Below are 13,619 nucleotides of genomic sequence, written 5' to 3'. Positions count from 1 at the left end.
TTTAAAATTTCTTGCAAGTATTTACCCCAATTGCAAATAAATTCGCGAAGTTCTTACGCAAGAAAGGATTCCATCAAACAATATGATACCTAAAGTTGTCTTCATTATAACTTGGTATTACGTAGTCAATAATTGCATTTCAAAGTCAAGTGCAAACGATACGAAATATAATTGATTAGCATAAATTAGCACAAGAGTAGAGCCGCGTCGTTAAATTCACTATCAGAAAAATACCCTTAGTCTTACTCTATGTCACATATCACAATGTCTTATTATAATAAGGATGACTTGTACACGGGAGAGAGCCGGTGGTCGAACAGATACCTAGTGCTGAAATAAATATGCGTGATTCATTGGGAGGGACAGGTTTAAATTTTACAGCACCCATATAGGTAGGTACCCCGCAAGGGATATAGACGTGATTATATGTATGTGTGTATGTCACTCTTTTTTATAACTTTGAATACTTTTACGGTGAGTAATATATCATGAGGAAACCTGCACATTCAGGCGACTGAATAATTACCCAAGATAATATATGAGACCGCCTAACCATGATAGAATAGAATAGATTTATTTTCAAAATTGGATACAATGTGTCTATCACTTATTGACGTCACATCACTTAAACATGAATGATCTAATACGGGATAGGTTCCCCTGCAAACGTTGCGGAGGTCAGACGGAAGGAGATTTGTGGAAAACCCAACTTACTCATTCCAAGATCATGGTCATAGGTGCACCTTAGCTTCCTTCCGGAGAGATGAGAACAAATCGACTTAAAAAAGTGTGGTATTCTCAACAGGCTTATCATATGATATAATCCATATGTATTAATTTGCAAATGCTTTTAGTTTTTTTTACATACATTTTTAATTCTTAGTGGTTTTGTTGTGCAAATATTTGTATCCATTCTTGGAAATTGTGTGTTACGCATAAACATAGGCAATCACCACTACATGTGCGTATTATTTTATAAAAAAACACACACACACAAGCACACAGGTACAAACCTCTGTGCATACAATGGAAATGTACCCGCTAAATTCATAATGTTGCTTGAACTTTATCTGCTAATAAACTTGGGATTCTTCTTGTAGGCGATGGGCGAGCATACATACATACATACATATAATCACGTTTATATCCCTTGCGGGGTAGACAGAGCCAACAGTCCTGAGCGGACTGATAGGCCGCGTTCAGCTATTTGGCTTTAAGATAGATTGAGATTCGAATAGTGACAAGTTGCTAGCCTATCGCCTAAAAAAGAATCTCAAGTTTGTAAGCCTATCCCTTAGTCGCCTTTTACGACATCCATGGGAAAGAGATGGACGAGCAACCTGCCACTTAGTTTCAAATCCATCATTAAGCCACACAATATCTGAACTCTGTCTACCCCCCCGGGGTAGATATGTATGTATCAGCTAAAGTAGGTATGTATATAGATATAATATAGTCTAAGTCCAAATAGGATATAAGATATCGCTTATTGATGTCAACGATCGTGGGAACAAACTGCACTGCAGCATTTTCACTGGACGTCAATTTGCAAACATAGATTTGAAATTTAAAAAGTGGGCGAATGCATATCGTCTACATTGAATAAGATGTGCACAGGTTGTTACAGCTATTGAGCAATTTGTTACAGTGTGTATATTTAAACGTTAATTAAAAAAATAAAGCGAAATACGGAAATGTAAATATCAGCATCGAAGTAAGAATTGGCAATGATTTGGAATGACAGTTTATGCGGCCACTCAGTCAATATTTAAACGATTTAATGAGGGAATTTACCATGAACAGTTTAGGAAGGCCATATTTTTAAAAACATGGAGCTGAAAAGGTTTATTTTCACAAGATAACTTTAAACTTGCAATTGAAAATTGACACTTTACTTACATTTCTTGAGAAAAAACTTTTTAAACCAGTAGAACCGAAAATGCATACCTACAGCTGCATATACATATTTTTAATTTTTATTAAATACCTACTCGTATATGTCGAAGAGACGAAAATAAAAATGAAGATGAGAGGTTTGTATGAAAATGTTATTAATTATTTTAAGAATCACCTTATGATTCCTTTCATTTTTTTATTATATGTGTTATACAACTTTCGATTAAAATGTATTTTATAATCATAAAAAACCCCTGATTGCGCTGACTTTTGATCTGCTGGTATCATCAAACGGCTTATAATAAAATTGCTGGAACATTTCATATGCAAATTTGCTCATATGACAAACATTACTCAGTCATGGAATTCCCCTACAACATTGAAGCAATCAAGTTATAAGCATGTGTAATGGACGACACTCTTAATCGTTTCCATCCAAATCCCATTTCTCCATATCCAAATTCCAAGTATAATATTATCAATGACAAAGTAAGTTGTATGTGGGTGTGGTTGGGGTACATATAGTTTAGGATCTTTTTAGGATACATAAAGTGGTTTATATACATATATGATCAAGTCTTTATCCCTTGCTGGGTAGACAGAGCCAACAGTCTTGAAAAGTTTGTTTGCCTTTATGATAGAATTGAGATTCAAATAGTGACATAGGTTGCTAGCCATCGCCTACAAGAATATAACAAGTTAAAAAAAAACAATTCATCTTATAATGCCAACAAATGCATGCAGGTAATCCTGGACATTCTAAAATCATAACTTTTTATTGTCGCCAATTGAGATCGTTGCTATTCAATTTCGTTAGGCGAGACCTAATCGAATTGTAACTATGTTATTACATGATATACTCATTTCAGTCAGTGATTATAACAATTGATTTAAGTCAATAATTATGATAATTTTCTTAGTAGTACCCCCATCAAGTCGAGCAATAAACCGATACGCCCGTACCATGCTTTTTTCGAAGCAAAGCATATTCCGGGCTATATAATTAAAAGCAAAACAACATTTAAAAAGTTTTATTTGAAACAACATATCTTAAACATATAACTAACAAACTAAATATAATTCTATCATTGTTCGACGATACTGAAGACTGTAACTTAAGTTTTGGTTTACTTCAATTAGGAACCAAATGCTAAATGGTATTATTTAACTTCCATAGATATGTAAATAAAAGCTACTTTCCCGATTTAAAATGATCCATCGACCACCATTGATTGCTGATTAATCTAAGCCACCAAAAATATTGTCATTAGAGTTCAAGTTAAGGATTTTTATGCTTGTTATGTAGTATGTTACTGGTTAGGTATGTTATGTGCATCGAAATTGGAATAACATACATTAAATCACGCCTCTTCCTCAGAGGGATAGGCAGAGACTAGATACGTCTTTCCACTTGCTATCGACGATTTGCTTGCTATATACGATATACTTCGGAATAATATACATAAAAAAATTTGACAATCGTCTGTTTTTTTTTAATTGAATATATCAATTTTAACTAGTTCAGAAGATTTATACACAATAACCTACTGAAAATAAAGATTGACTTTTTTTATCTTTACTACCAATCAAAGAACTTCCAGCTGTCTCTCTTCCAGGTCTAGTCCAAAGCCAGCTTGCGCATAGGCACGTTGTTGAAGAGCTTCCTGACCTCCGTGACGATCTCCTTCATGACGGCGTCAAGGATGGGGGGAGACAGCTCCTTGAAGATGTCGCGCCAGTTCCCGTTGGCGAACTGGTGGACCGAGTCCGCTGTGGACGAGGGAACAATTAGGAGGTGAAAAAATTCATCAAAGAAACAGCATTTCTCATGCAGATTATAAATATGTATAGATACATATAATCAGGTTTTAATCTGCAGTGTAGTTTGTTCCGCCGCTTCTTCTTTATATGCGCTTTGGAAGCGGTAGTACTTACAAAGTTATAAGATTTAGGTGATGTGACGTCAATAAGGGATACCTTGTATCCAATTTTGAAAATAAATCTGATCTTGTACGTTCGTCTAGGCCTTTCCACTCCAACAGTCCCATTCACACTTCCTTTCTATATTTGCTTAGTCAACCTGTTTTCATCCTCTCGACATCCTCATCTGAATATCAGTTCCATTATTAGGTTATCCTGTGACCCATCTATTTATTCAGGGACGTGTCTCTGTCCACCCCGTTAGGGATAGAGACATACATACATACATACCTACATAAAATCACGCCTCTTTCCTGGAGGGGAATAACGGTATAGTAAACGGTATTAACGGTAACGGTCTAGAGGCCGTGTGGTTCCCGGCACCAATACAAAAAAGAATAGGACCACTCCATTTCTTTCCCATGGATGTCGTAAAAGGCGACTAAGGGATATGCTAGCATACTTGTGATTCTTTTTTTAGGCGATGGGCTAGCAACCTGTCACTATTTGGATCTCAATTCCATCATTAAGCCGAGCAGCTGAATGTGGCCATTCAGTCTTTTCGGGACTATTGGCTCTGTCTGCCCCGTAAGGGATATAGACGTGACTATATGTATGTATGTATGTATGTCTAGAGACTTGATATATGTGTGTAAAACTCACATAGCTCCTTGTTCCCGTTGAAGAGGTTTTGGAACTGGAAGTTGACGTTGTTGTCCACGCGGCTGGTGTAGCGCCACGTCTCGAAGGTCCAGTACTTCTCTCCCCCGGACTCGCGGTGACCCATCTCGAATGAGAACTTCACAACGATGTCACCTGGAGATAAGCTTGAAATTTACTAAGAGGAAATTTGCAAAAGGTACTAACGGTTGAAGAACTGGGTTATATAACAGGTTCTCTTGCATTTATCTTAATTGGCATGCGGTGAACATCGCACCTACATACATACTATCACGCTTGTTTCCCATTGGGGTAGGCAGAGACTGTGGATTTCCACTTGCTGCGATCCTTACAGACCTCTCCCGCTTCCTCCTCACTCATTACTCTCTTCATACATATTCGACGATAACGGGTGCTCATAACATCTAACACCACCCCTACTTGTGAATTAAAAGATTCTTCTTGTCCTATCCTGGTTCATTCCATCTATATGTATGTCTATGGGTATGTCTGCCTATGCCTCTTAAAATCTCTATAACTCGACATGGAAAGTATATAAAAGTTTTTAAAAATATGTGTTTTCGAGTAATAACAACTCGAATATCACTACATATGATAAAGCAAAGTCGCATCCCGTGCCTGTCCCTATGTCTGTTTGTATGCTTAGATCTTTAAAACTTCACAACGAATTCCGATACGTTCACACGAGTAGTATGTATAAAAACAACTCGAGCGAGGCCGGGGCGGGTCGCTAGTTTTAACATATTAAACAACCTTGGTATATCTGCAAAAGCAAAAATAACATTATTATTTATTTAGATACTTTATCATTAATACTTCCCTAAGACATATGTAGTAACTTAATATATTTTTTTAATCGATTTTAAGCGAAAAATAAACTAACCGTTTGGTTCCCGGCATTAATACAAAAAATAATAAGACCATTCCATCTCTTTCCCATGGATGTCGTAAAAGGCGACTAAGGGATAGGCTTAAAAACTTAGGATTCTTTTTTTAAAGCGATGGGTTAGCAACCTTTGATTTGAATCTCAATTCTTCAAGCCAAATAGCTGAACGTGGCCATTCAGTCTTTTTAAGACTGTTGGCTCTGTCTACCCCGCAAGGGATATAGACGTGGCCATATGTATGCATGTAATACATATATAAATGTTATATTGTGACATGGCAAGGCATGAATACTTACGAATCTTAATCTTGTAGCGGCCCTCTCCCTTGATCGGCATTACCAGCAGCCGCCCATCCAGCGAGTAGTCCCCCACCACGGTTGCTGAACATTTCATCGTGATACTCATCGCATCGCCGTGCCGTCTGAAACCAAAAATATTTTGTCTGACATTGAAATCAAAAAAATTTTACTAGCTGTGCCCGCGACTTCGTCCGCGTGGAATAGTTATTTTGGGCATCATTGAAATGAATAATTCTCCCCGGTTTTTTCACCTTTACCATTATTTCTGCGCTCCTTATATAGCCTAAAGCCTTCCTCGATCAATGGTCTATTCAACACAAAAAGAATTTTTCAATTCGAACCAGTAGTTCCTGAGATTAGCGCGTTCAAAAAAACAAACAAACTCTTCAGCTTTATAATATAATAATAGTATCGATTTGTAAGTACAGAATAATCTTCAAACGGTAAGGTTGATTTAGATAGGTAGGTATTTTAATTAGATAATTCACAAGGATGGAATAACTATAAATATACAAACTACTATACTTTACAAATTTAATTGTTACAATAAAGAATAAATAACATAAATACATACAACAATACGCCTCTTTCCCGGTAGACAGAGACTTCACCTTTCAAGGGGCAACGATCCCTGCATACTTCTTTGACTTATTCATTCACTAGCTTTCCCCCGCGACTCCGTCCGCGCGGATGTCGGTCTTCGCGTAGATGGTTTATTTCTCCATTTTATTTTCAATCTGGTCAATTTAGACCAAAAAATAGGAATGAAGCTACATTAATTCCCATCAAGCTGAAAATGAGTATAATTGTTTAAAACACAATCAAAAGCATTATTTCAAAATTCCCCATGATTCCGGTTTAAGGAAAAAAATTACCCAAGGTCAAAGGTAAGAAAATGGGATTTTCACGATTTTCTTCAAAACGGTAAGTTTTATAGGAAAATTACCTCAGACATAGATTGAAGATCATAAAGATATCTATAAAAAGGAATCAATATTTTTTTTCAATAAAGCTACCGTTTCTGAGATATTACGATGCAAAAAGTTGCAAGCGTCATAATATGCATAAGCACGTCTCGTATATACTCTATGTAGCAGTAATATAAGTAAAAATATTGTTCTGTCGGTAATTTTAACTTGAATTCAAAATATAAAATATACATAAGTATAATGAAACCCAGTCCCTTCATTTATACTGTAGTGAAACCTTGAGACATCATCTGTCTCTCTGTTTAATTGTGTACGTGGCTAGGGTCGTATAGCTGCTTTATCTCAGAATGCTCAACACATGAAATACCGTTAGTCTTTAATAATAGTTGTCCTTGCGGGGATACCGTTGTCGGCTATGGACACCACGGCCTCTCATGCCCTAGGAGTGCCGGCCGTTTAGGGCGCCATGCCGCCCTAAATGATATAATCCTCCTAGAACCAAACGGTCTGGCTCGGGATGATGCCAAGAGACCGGATGGTATGACTTTGGTACCCTGGAGATTGGGGCGGCCTTTGGTGTGGGATGCTACTTGTGTCGACACACTTGCGCCGTCTCATCTTCAGGTTACTAAATCTAAGGCCGTTCTGCTTCAAATGAGGCAAAAAACCTCAAAAGGCGCAAATATGTAGTTATCGGGATCAAAGTTTACATCAGATGGCAAGTGTGATAGTGATATTGAAAGGAGAGTGAACGCGGGGAACATGGTGAATGGAGCTTTGCATGCCTTTATGAGCAGTCAGAAACTATCCAAAAAGGCTCGACTGGCTGTGCACAGGGGCGTGTTGGTCCCGACATTAATGTATGGGAGTGAAAGTTAGTAATGGCAAAAGAAGCACGAAAGCAGACAAAATGCAGTGGAAATGAGAGCGTTAAGGAGTATGTTGGGTGTGAAATTGAGTGACCGGATAAGGAACAGTGTGATAAGGGAATATTGTGATGTGAAAGAAGATGTAGTTACAGGAATAGAAAAGGGTATGTTGAGATGGTTCGGTCATGTGGAGAGGATGAATGAAAACAGGTTGACTAAGCAGATATACATGGAGAGTGTGGAGGGAAAGGTCGGGGTGGGAAGACCTAGACGAACATATCTTGATCAAATTAAGGACGTCCTGGTAAAGGGTCAGGTCAAAAGTACCCGAAACCGCCGAGCTTGCATGAAGAGAGTTATGAATGTAGATGAAGCAAAGGAAGTATGCAGGGTAGTCTCTGCCTACCGGGAAATAGGTGTGATTTTATGTATGTATGTATGTAGTTATCGGTAATATCTATACTTTTGAACCTTTCGGGGTAGAAACTCTGGGACCGGGGGGCCTATCTGCCCATCAGCTTTTCCGACAATTGTCGAAAAAGCTAATTGAGGTATATCTTGGCCGGAGGGCTGGAAATTATCTGGCTCAGAGAATCAGCATTGCCATTCGAATTGGCAATGCTGCCAGCCTTCTGGGCACATTCCCGCATGTTGATGCTATGCAAGGACTGTACAATTTATAAATTAAATTTTAGTTTGTAGTCATCTTTTTTCTTTCTTTTTATAAGTAGCTTTAGTTTTAATTTGATTATTGCATTGAATTTGATAATTGTAACCTCTATTATTGTCCTAAGATGATTTTCTTCACTTAGGGTTATTCTATTTTTTTTTTTTTAATAATAAATACGAAAGTTAGTCTTGAGTGCCACTGCGTAGTGAAAACACGTGTTTATTCTAACCTATTTCAGACTTTTTCAAGTTTAATAATAAAAATGTAAAAAAAAACGCGCTAATAGTAAACTACCTCAGAGGTGGCAAGGAAACGGATGCATATTATGACGCTTGCAACTTTTTGCATCGTTATATCACAGAAACGGTAGTTTTGTTGAAAAAAATTCTTGATACCTTTTTTATAGATAACTTTATGATCTACAATTTATGTCTGAGGTAATTTTCCGATTTGAAAAACTTACCGTTTTAAAGAAAATTGCGATACACTCATTTTTTACCTTTGACCGTGAGTAAATTTTTTTCCTTAAACCGGAATCATGGGGAATTTTGAAATAATGCTTTTGATTGTGTTTTAAATAATTATACTCATTTTCAGCTTGATGGGAATTAATGTAGCTATGTAGTATTTTTTTCATAGTAATATGTAGCGGCCCGCTTGTGCAGCAAACGGTTCAAGCCAAAGCCGACTTTAGGCGCTACAGGTTACGGCGCTAAATCCACTGCGGGTAACGCAACGTGTGTTCGCGGTTCTACAGAACAACGTCTATGGATAAACTGAAAAATTAAGATTTTTTTTTCTTCGTATTTTTTCGGGATAAAAAGTATCCTATTTTACGCCCAGGATAATAAGGTATAATTATACCAAGTTTCATCAAAATCGAACCGTTAGTTTTCACGTGATGCCTGAACATACAGACAGACAGACAAAAATTTTTTTAATCACATTTTTGTGTTTGGTATCGATCCAGTAACACCCCCTGCTATTTATTTTTTCAATATTTTCAATGTACAGAATTGACCTTTCTACAGATTTATTATATGTATAGATTACTCTATTCATAACCCTCTTTTTACAACCTTGGCGGTTCAGAGGACTCTAGATTGACCTTTCCCCAGTACATCTATTCGATTTGATGCACCTTCTCATTCACACTTTACTTCTAAGTAGTTTTAATTTGTACATGGTTTACGTACATCACTACATAGTATAAAACAAAGTCGCTATTTTAGTCTGTTTGTCTGTATGCTTAAATCTTTAAAATTACGCCACAGATTTTGATGCGGTTTTGTAACAGGTAGAGTGATTCAAGAGGAAGGTTTTTATGTATATAATAACATTTATAATTTTGCACCCGTGCGAGGCCGGGGCGGGTCGCTAGTCTAGTAATAAAAAGCAACCTTACACAATATCCTCAACGAGGCAGTTCCTCAGGCCCTTAACCACGCTGTTTCTAAAGTCCATCTTCAGCCCGGCCTGGTTGGCCAGGATCCTGGGCAGCTGCATCGGGTCCAAGGGTTTCATGCTCAGTTGCGGGACCCCAGCCGCTATGACAGGCACCGCCCTCTGAGCTGAGGACTTCAGGCATCGTCGGTCCTCTTGGGTACAGGATGTGATGAAGGATACTATAAAAAAATTGAACACGGTGTTGCTAAATGTTCCATATCAATCTATACTAACATTATAAAGCTGATGAGTTTGTTTGTTTGAACGCACTAATCTCAAGAACTACTGGTTTGAATTGAAAAATTCTTTTTGCGTTGAATAGACTATTTATCGAGGAAGGCTTAAGGCTATATAACATCACGCTGCAACTATAAGCAGCAAACAAATAATGGAATATGTGAAAAACACGCGGAAAATTATTCATCCTTGAGGGTTTCAATGATGCCCAAAATAACTATTCGACGCGGACGAAGTCGCGGGCACAGCTAGTATTCGATATGTAGGCATAGCGGTGAGGCGAGATACGTCGTTGAAGAGAATTGTAAATTCGCAGCTAAATATGTGACTATGATCAAACATGGGCTTAGTTGTGGTAATAAGAAGACCTCAGGCTCTTCAATTCAATTCAAAATCTTTATTGCATATCATATGATACATCATGAGAACTTGCATGAAGAGAGTTATGAATGTGGATGAAGCGAAGGAAGTATGCAGAGATCGTGGCAAGTGGAAAGATGTCAAAGTCTCTGCCTACCCCTCCGGGAGGGAGGCGTGATTTTGTGTACCTATGTGTATGGTACATCAATTGAATTACAGTCTATTATAAGTAGGTAGGTACAATATGAAACTTGTCGGGCATCGCAATTTTAAAATAATATGGAATGGCGGCTTTTTCAGTACGCGACCGAGGATAACGCCAGGAAGATGATCATAACAAGAGATAACTGCACCGTAGGTTACTATAACATACATACATATGGTCACGTCTATATCCCTTGCGGGATAGACAGAGCCGACAGTCTTAAAAATACTGAATGGCCACGTTCAGCTATTTAGCTTTATGATAGAATTGAGATTCAAATAGTGACAGGTTGCTTATCCGTCGCCTAAAAATAATCCCAAGTTTGTAAGCCTATCCCTTAGTCGCTTCATCCATGGGAAAGAGATGGAGTGGTCCTATTATTTTTTGTATTGGTGCCGGGAACCACACGGCACTTACGAGGTAACTATAACTAAAAGATTGATTCCATCATATAAAATAGAATGTGAAAATGAAGCCTGTAGGCAGCAAAATATCTTGAAAAACAGATGTTGATGACCAAAATGCACAATTGACTAATATAAATTTACCTAAAACCCCTTTATGAGTCAAATCATTAATTGAGCAAAGAGTGTTAATACTGATTTAAAGAACTTAATGACCGATTCAGTTAAAATCGAGTTAACCATCAATTAATTTGCGTAGAAAACCTAATGACTATAACACAGTCCGAACTATAATTTTAGCAATCTTAGAAATTGTTACAAAAAATGTGAAATACAATAACTTCTTTTCAGTTTTTTTCTAGACTATTGGCTCTGTCTACCTCGTAAGGTATAAAGACATGTTATTAGTACGTTTATTCCTTCTTACAGTTATTTTTAAATGGCCATCAAAATGTTTAATTCAATCAGAGTTCATTCCTCACATCACTACGTGTCATAAAGTCGCTGAATTAGCGATAGTATTGACACACATTCACACATACTGCAATTTTCATGTATGTCAAGGTGTTAGGAAGAGCGTTTCCTTAAATATACTTCATTTATGTTTCGTTATGAAACTTCTCTATTGGTAATAAATCAATAAGATACATTCTATCGGAACATTCACTTGGATTTAGTCCTAGTTGTATCCTCACCTTTCTGAAGGGAGCCCGGGGCCTCCTATAATCCTGGCTTGAGTAAACCAAGGTTTTACACGAAGCGAATCCCGTCTGATCTGCGCAACTTGCGGGGGAATCTTGTACCATAGTTAAAATCCAGTTGTCTGAATGTGCAGATTTACTCACAGGCTAATGTTCCTCATCGCAATACGTTCTCTTTTACTCTCTTATCAAAAGGCATTCCAGATTGCAGTTGACTTGAAAATCGGGTTATGCTAAAGATACATACATACATAAAATCACGCCTCTTTCCCGGAGGGGTAGGCAAGGACTACATCTTTCCACATGCCACGATCTCTGCATACTTCCTTAGCTTCATCCACATTCATAACTCTCTTCATGCAAGCTTGTCGATTTCGGTTTATGCTAAAGATGTATAAGTGTAGGTTCATAATAAGTGGTACATTTCATGCTATGAAAATTGATATGACAATATTCAGAGGGTGTCTTATTGAGAATCAAAAACGACATCTTTGACGAAACGTCACTAAGGTACTTAAAAAAACGTATAAGGTGAAAGAGTGAGGGGCTATTTACAAAAAGGGAAATAAATACAATTTCTAAGCATAAAAACATGATGCCAAGCTCTTTTTTAGATTCCCCGTAAAGTTTCGGAGGTCATACTTGAGTCGCTTCGTGTAAAAACCTGACTTAACCACTCCAGCGACTTGGTCACAGGCGGCGACAGGGCTCCTCCCTTGTGTGGTGAAGACGTGGTGTTATATTTTTAGGAGCAGATAAAGTCAAGCTCATGAGGTTCTTTTAATTCCGGATAAGGAAATTATGTTTTTTGGTTACACGACTATAGACAAACGGTACCACATAGATAAACAAGTTATAAAATAAACAACACTAACCTTCCATCTGTCCATTACAGGAACAGAATAAAGCACAAGCAACTAAAATAATTAAGGATTTCATATTTTTAATATCAAAACTATCTACAAATCTAGAAATGCGAACAACACTGTTGAACAACAATGCGTGTATCTGCATTTATAGTGATCAAATGCATCTGACCTAATAGAAAAATGATGCCCAGTCATCGAATGTGACCTTTATTGTTACAGAAATAAAGAATTATTTAATAGTTGAGATAAATTTGTTAATTGATCCATAATAGTCATCAGAATTAAGGAACTGCTTTTATTTACGAATGGGTAAATGGATCTTATATCGACGTTCTAACCGCATTGACATCATCTTAGCCGCAAACTCATAACTGTAGGACAAGCCTTCTGCAACTTGGATAATGTTTTTGGACTACCGAGTGGGTGGATTACCAACACTGACCGTGCAAGTAAGTGGTTGTCCATTCTAGGACCTTTTTGCCCAATCTGCCATCCATTATAATTGCTGTACTCTGATAATAAATATAATTACAACGAGCTTATCCTAACTAATATGTTTAAATTTGTCAAAACATTGAACTGATAATAAAGAAACAGTTTTTAAATCTCAGATGAAAGGCGAAAGAGTCGCTTACAGGTTAACTAAGTCTGGCACAAGCCTTAACAGGAACAAACGTTGACGTTGATGAAGAAAATGCTGCAGTGCAGTTTGTTACCGCTCCTCCTGCACTGACGCCTTGGCAGCGGCAGTAAACTTAGTTTTTTAGTAATTTATTTGACGTCAACTAATGTTGTGAAACTAAAAGTTTTGACAATTATTAAGCGATATGAAGTATCCTATAATAATGAATAAAAATTTTGTATTTTGAAACATCTGGCCATGTTGCCTTCCCGAGCCCAAGCAGAAGCGTCAGATTGAAAAAATATCGGCTTGACGTCACGAGAGATATCTTAAGAGGTGCATTTCAAATTTACGGTAGCGAAAATTGGTCGCTAAGGATCATATCGGGCCAAAGAAAATGCCGAAAGCCGGCCAAGGTGGAGGACAAATGTGATGGCCTGACCCAGCTTAGCGTCTGGAAGTTGTACAGCACTCATAGTGATAGAATATTCTACGGTCTTTGGTTAAAAAAAAATGTAACAACGGCACATGCTGCGTGGATAAAAAATTTTAGGCAGCCAACTGTTGAATACCTAATTTATTAAAGAGATTGACGATTGTTGGTTATTATTTTAGGCTTGGTAT

The 13,619-nt window shown here is 37.4% G+C and overlaps 2 protein-coding genes across 2 annotated transcripts in view; both read right to left on the bottom strand.

Moving 5' to 3' along the window:
* The window catches only part of LOC106140826 (uncharacterized), a 346,955-nt gene that overhangs the window by 101,223 nt on the left and 232,113 nt on the right, over positions 1–13,619 (bottom strand). The gene's annotated exons all lie outside the window — the stretch shown is intronic.
* Positions 3,490–12,477, bottom strand: LOC106140825 (circadian clock-controlled protein daywake-like). Its single transcript, XM_060945592.1, has 5 exons — positions 12,380–12,477; positions 9,557–9,776; positions 5,681–5,805; positions 4,480–4,632; positions 3,490–3,666 (listed from the first exon to the last, which is right to left on the bottom strand). Exons 1-5 carry the CDS (start codon positions 12,441–12,443, stop codon positions 3,515–3,517), a joined length of 714 nt encoding a protein of 237 aa, XP_060801575.1. The 5' UTR covers positions 12,444–12,477; the 3' UTR covers positions 3,490–3,514.

The sequence above is a fragment of the Amyelois transitella genome, chromosome 8, assembly GCF_032362555.1.
Source record: "Amyelois transitella isolate CPQ chromosome 8, ilAmyTran1.1, whole genome shotgun sequence".
NCBI lineage: Eukaryota > Metazoa > Arthropoda > Insecta > Lepidoptera > Pyralidae > Amyelois > Amyelois transitella.
The sequence above is the reverse complement of the archived record's forward strand: the minus strand, read 5'-3'. Positions and strand labels throughout refer to the sequence as shown.

What these genes read in the sequence shown, in the direction of transcription:
- LOC106140825 (XM_060945592.1), bottom strand. Translation starts at nt 12,443, where the DNA reads ATGAAATCCTTAATTATTTTAGTTGCTTGTGCTTTATTCTGTTCCTGT. An exon ending in CTGTAATGGACAGATGGAAG is followed by an intron (nt 9,777 to 12,379) that starts GTTAGTGTTGTT and finishes ATTTTTTTATAG; the next exon opens with TATCCTTCATCACATCCTGT. An exon ending in CCGCTACAAGATTAAGATTC is followed by an intron (nt 4,633 to 5,680) that starts GTAAGTATTCAT and finishes GCTTATCTCCAG; the next exon opens with GTGACATCGTTGTGAAGTTC.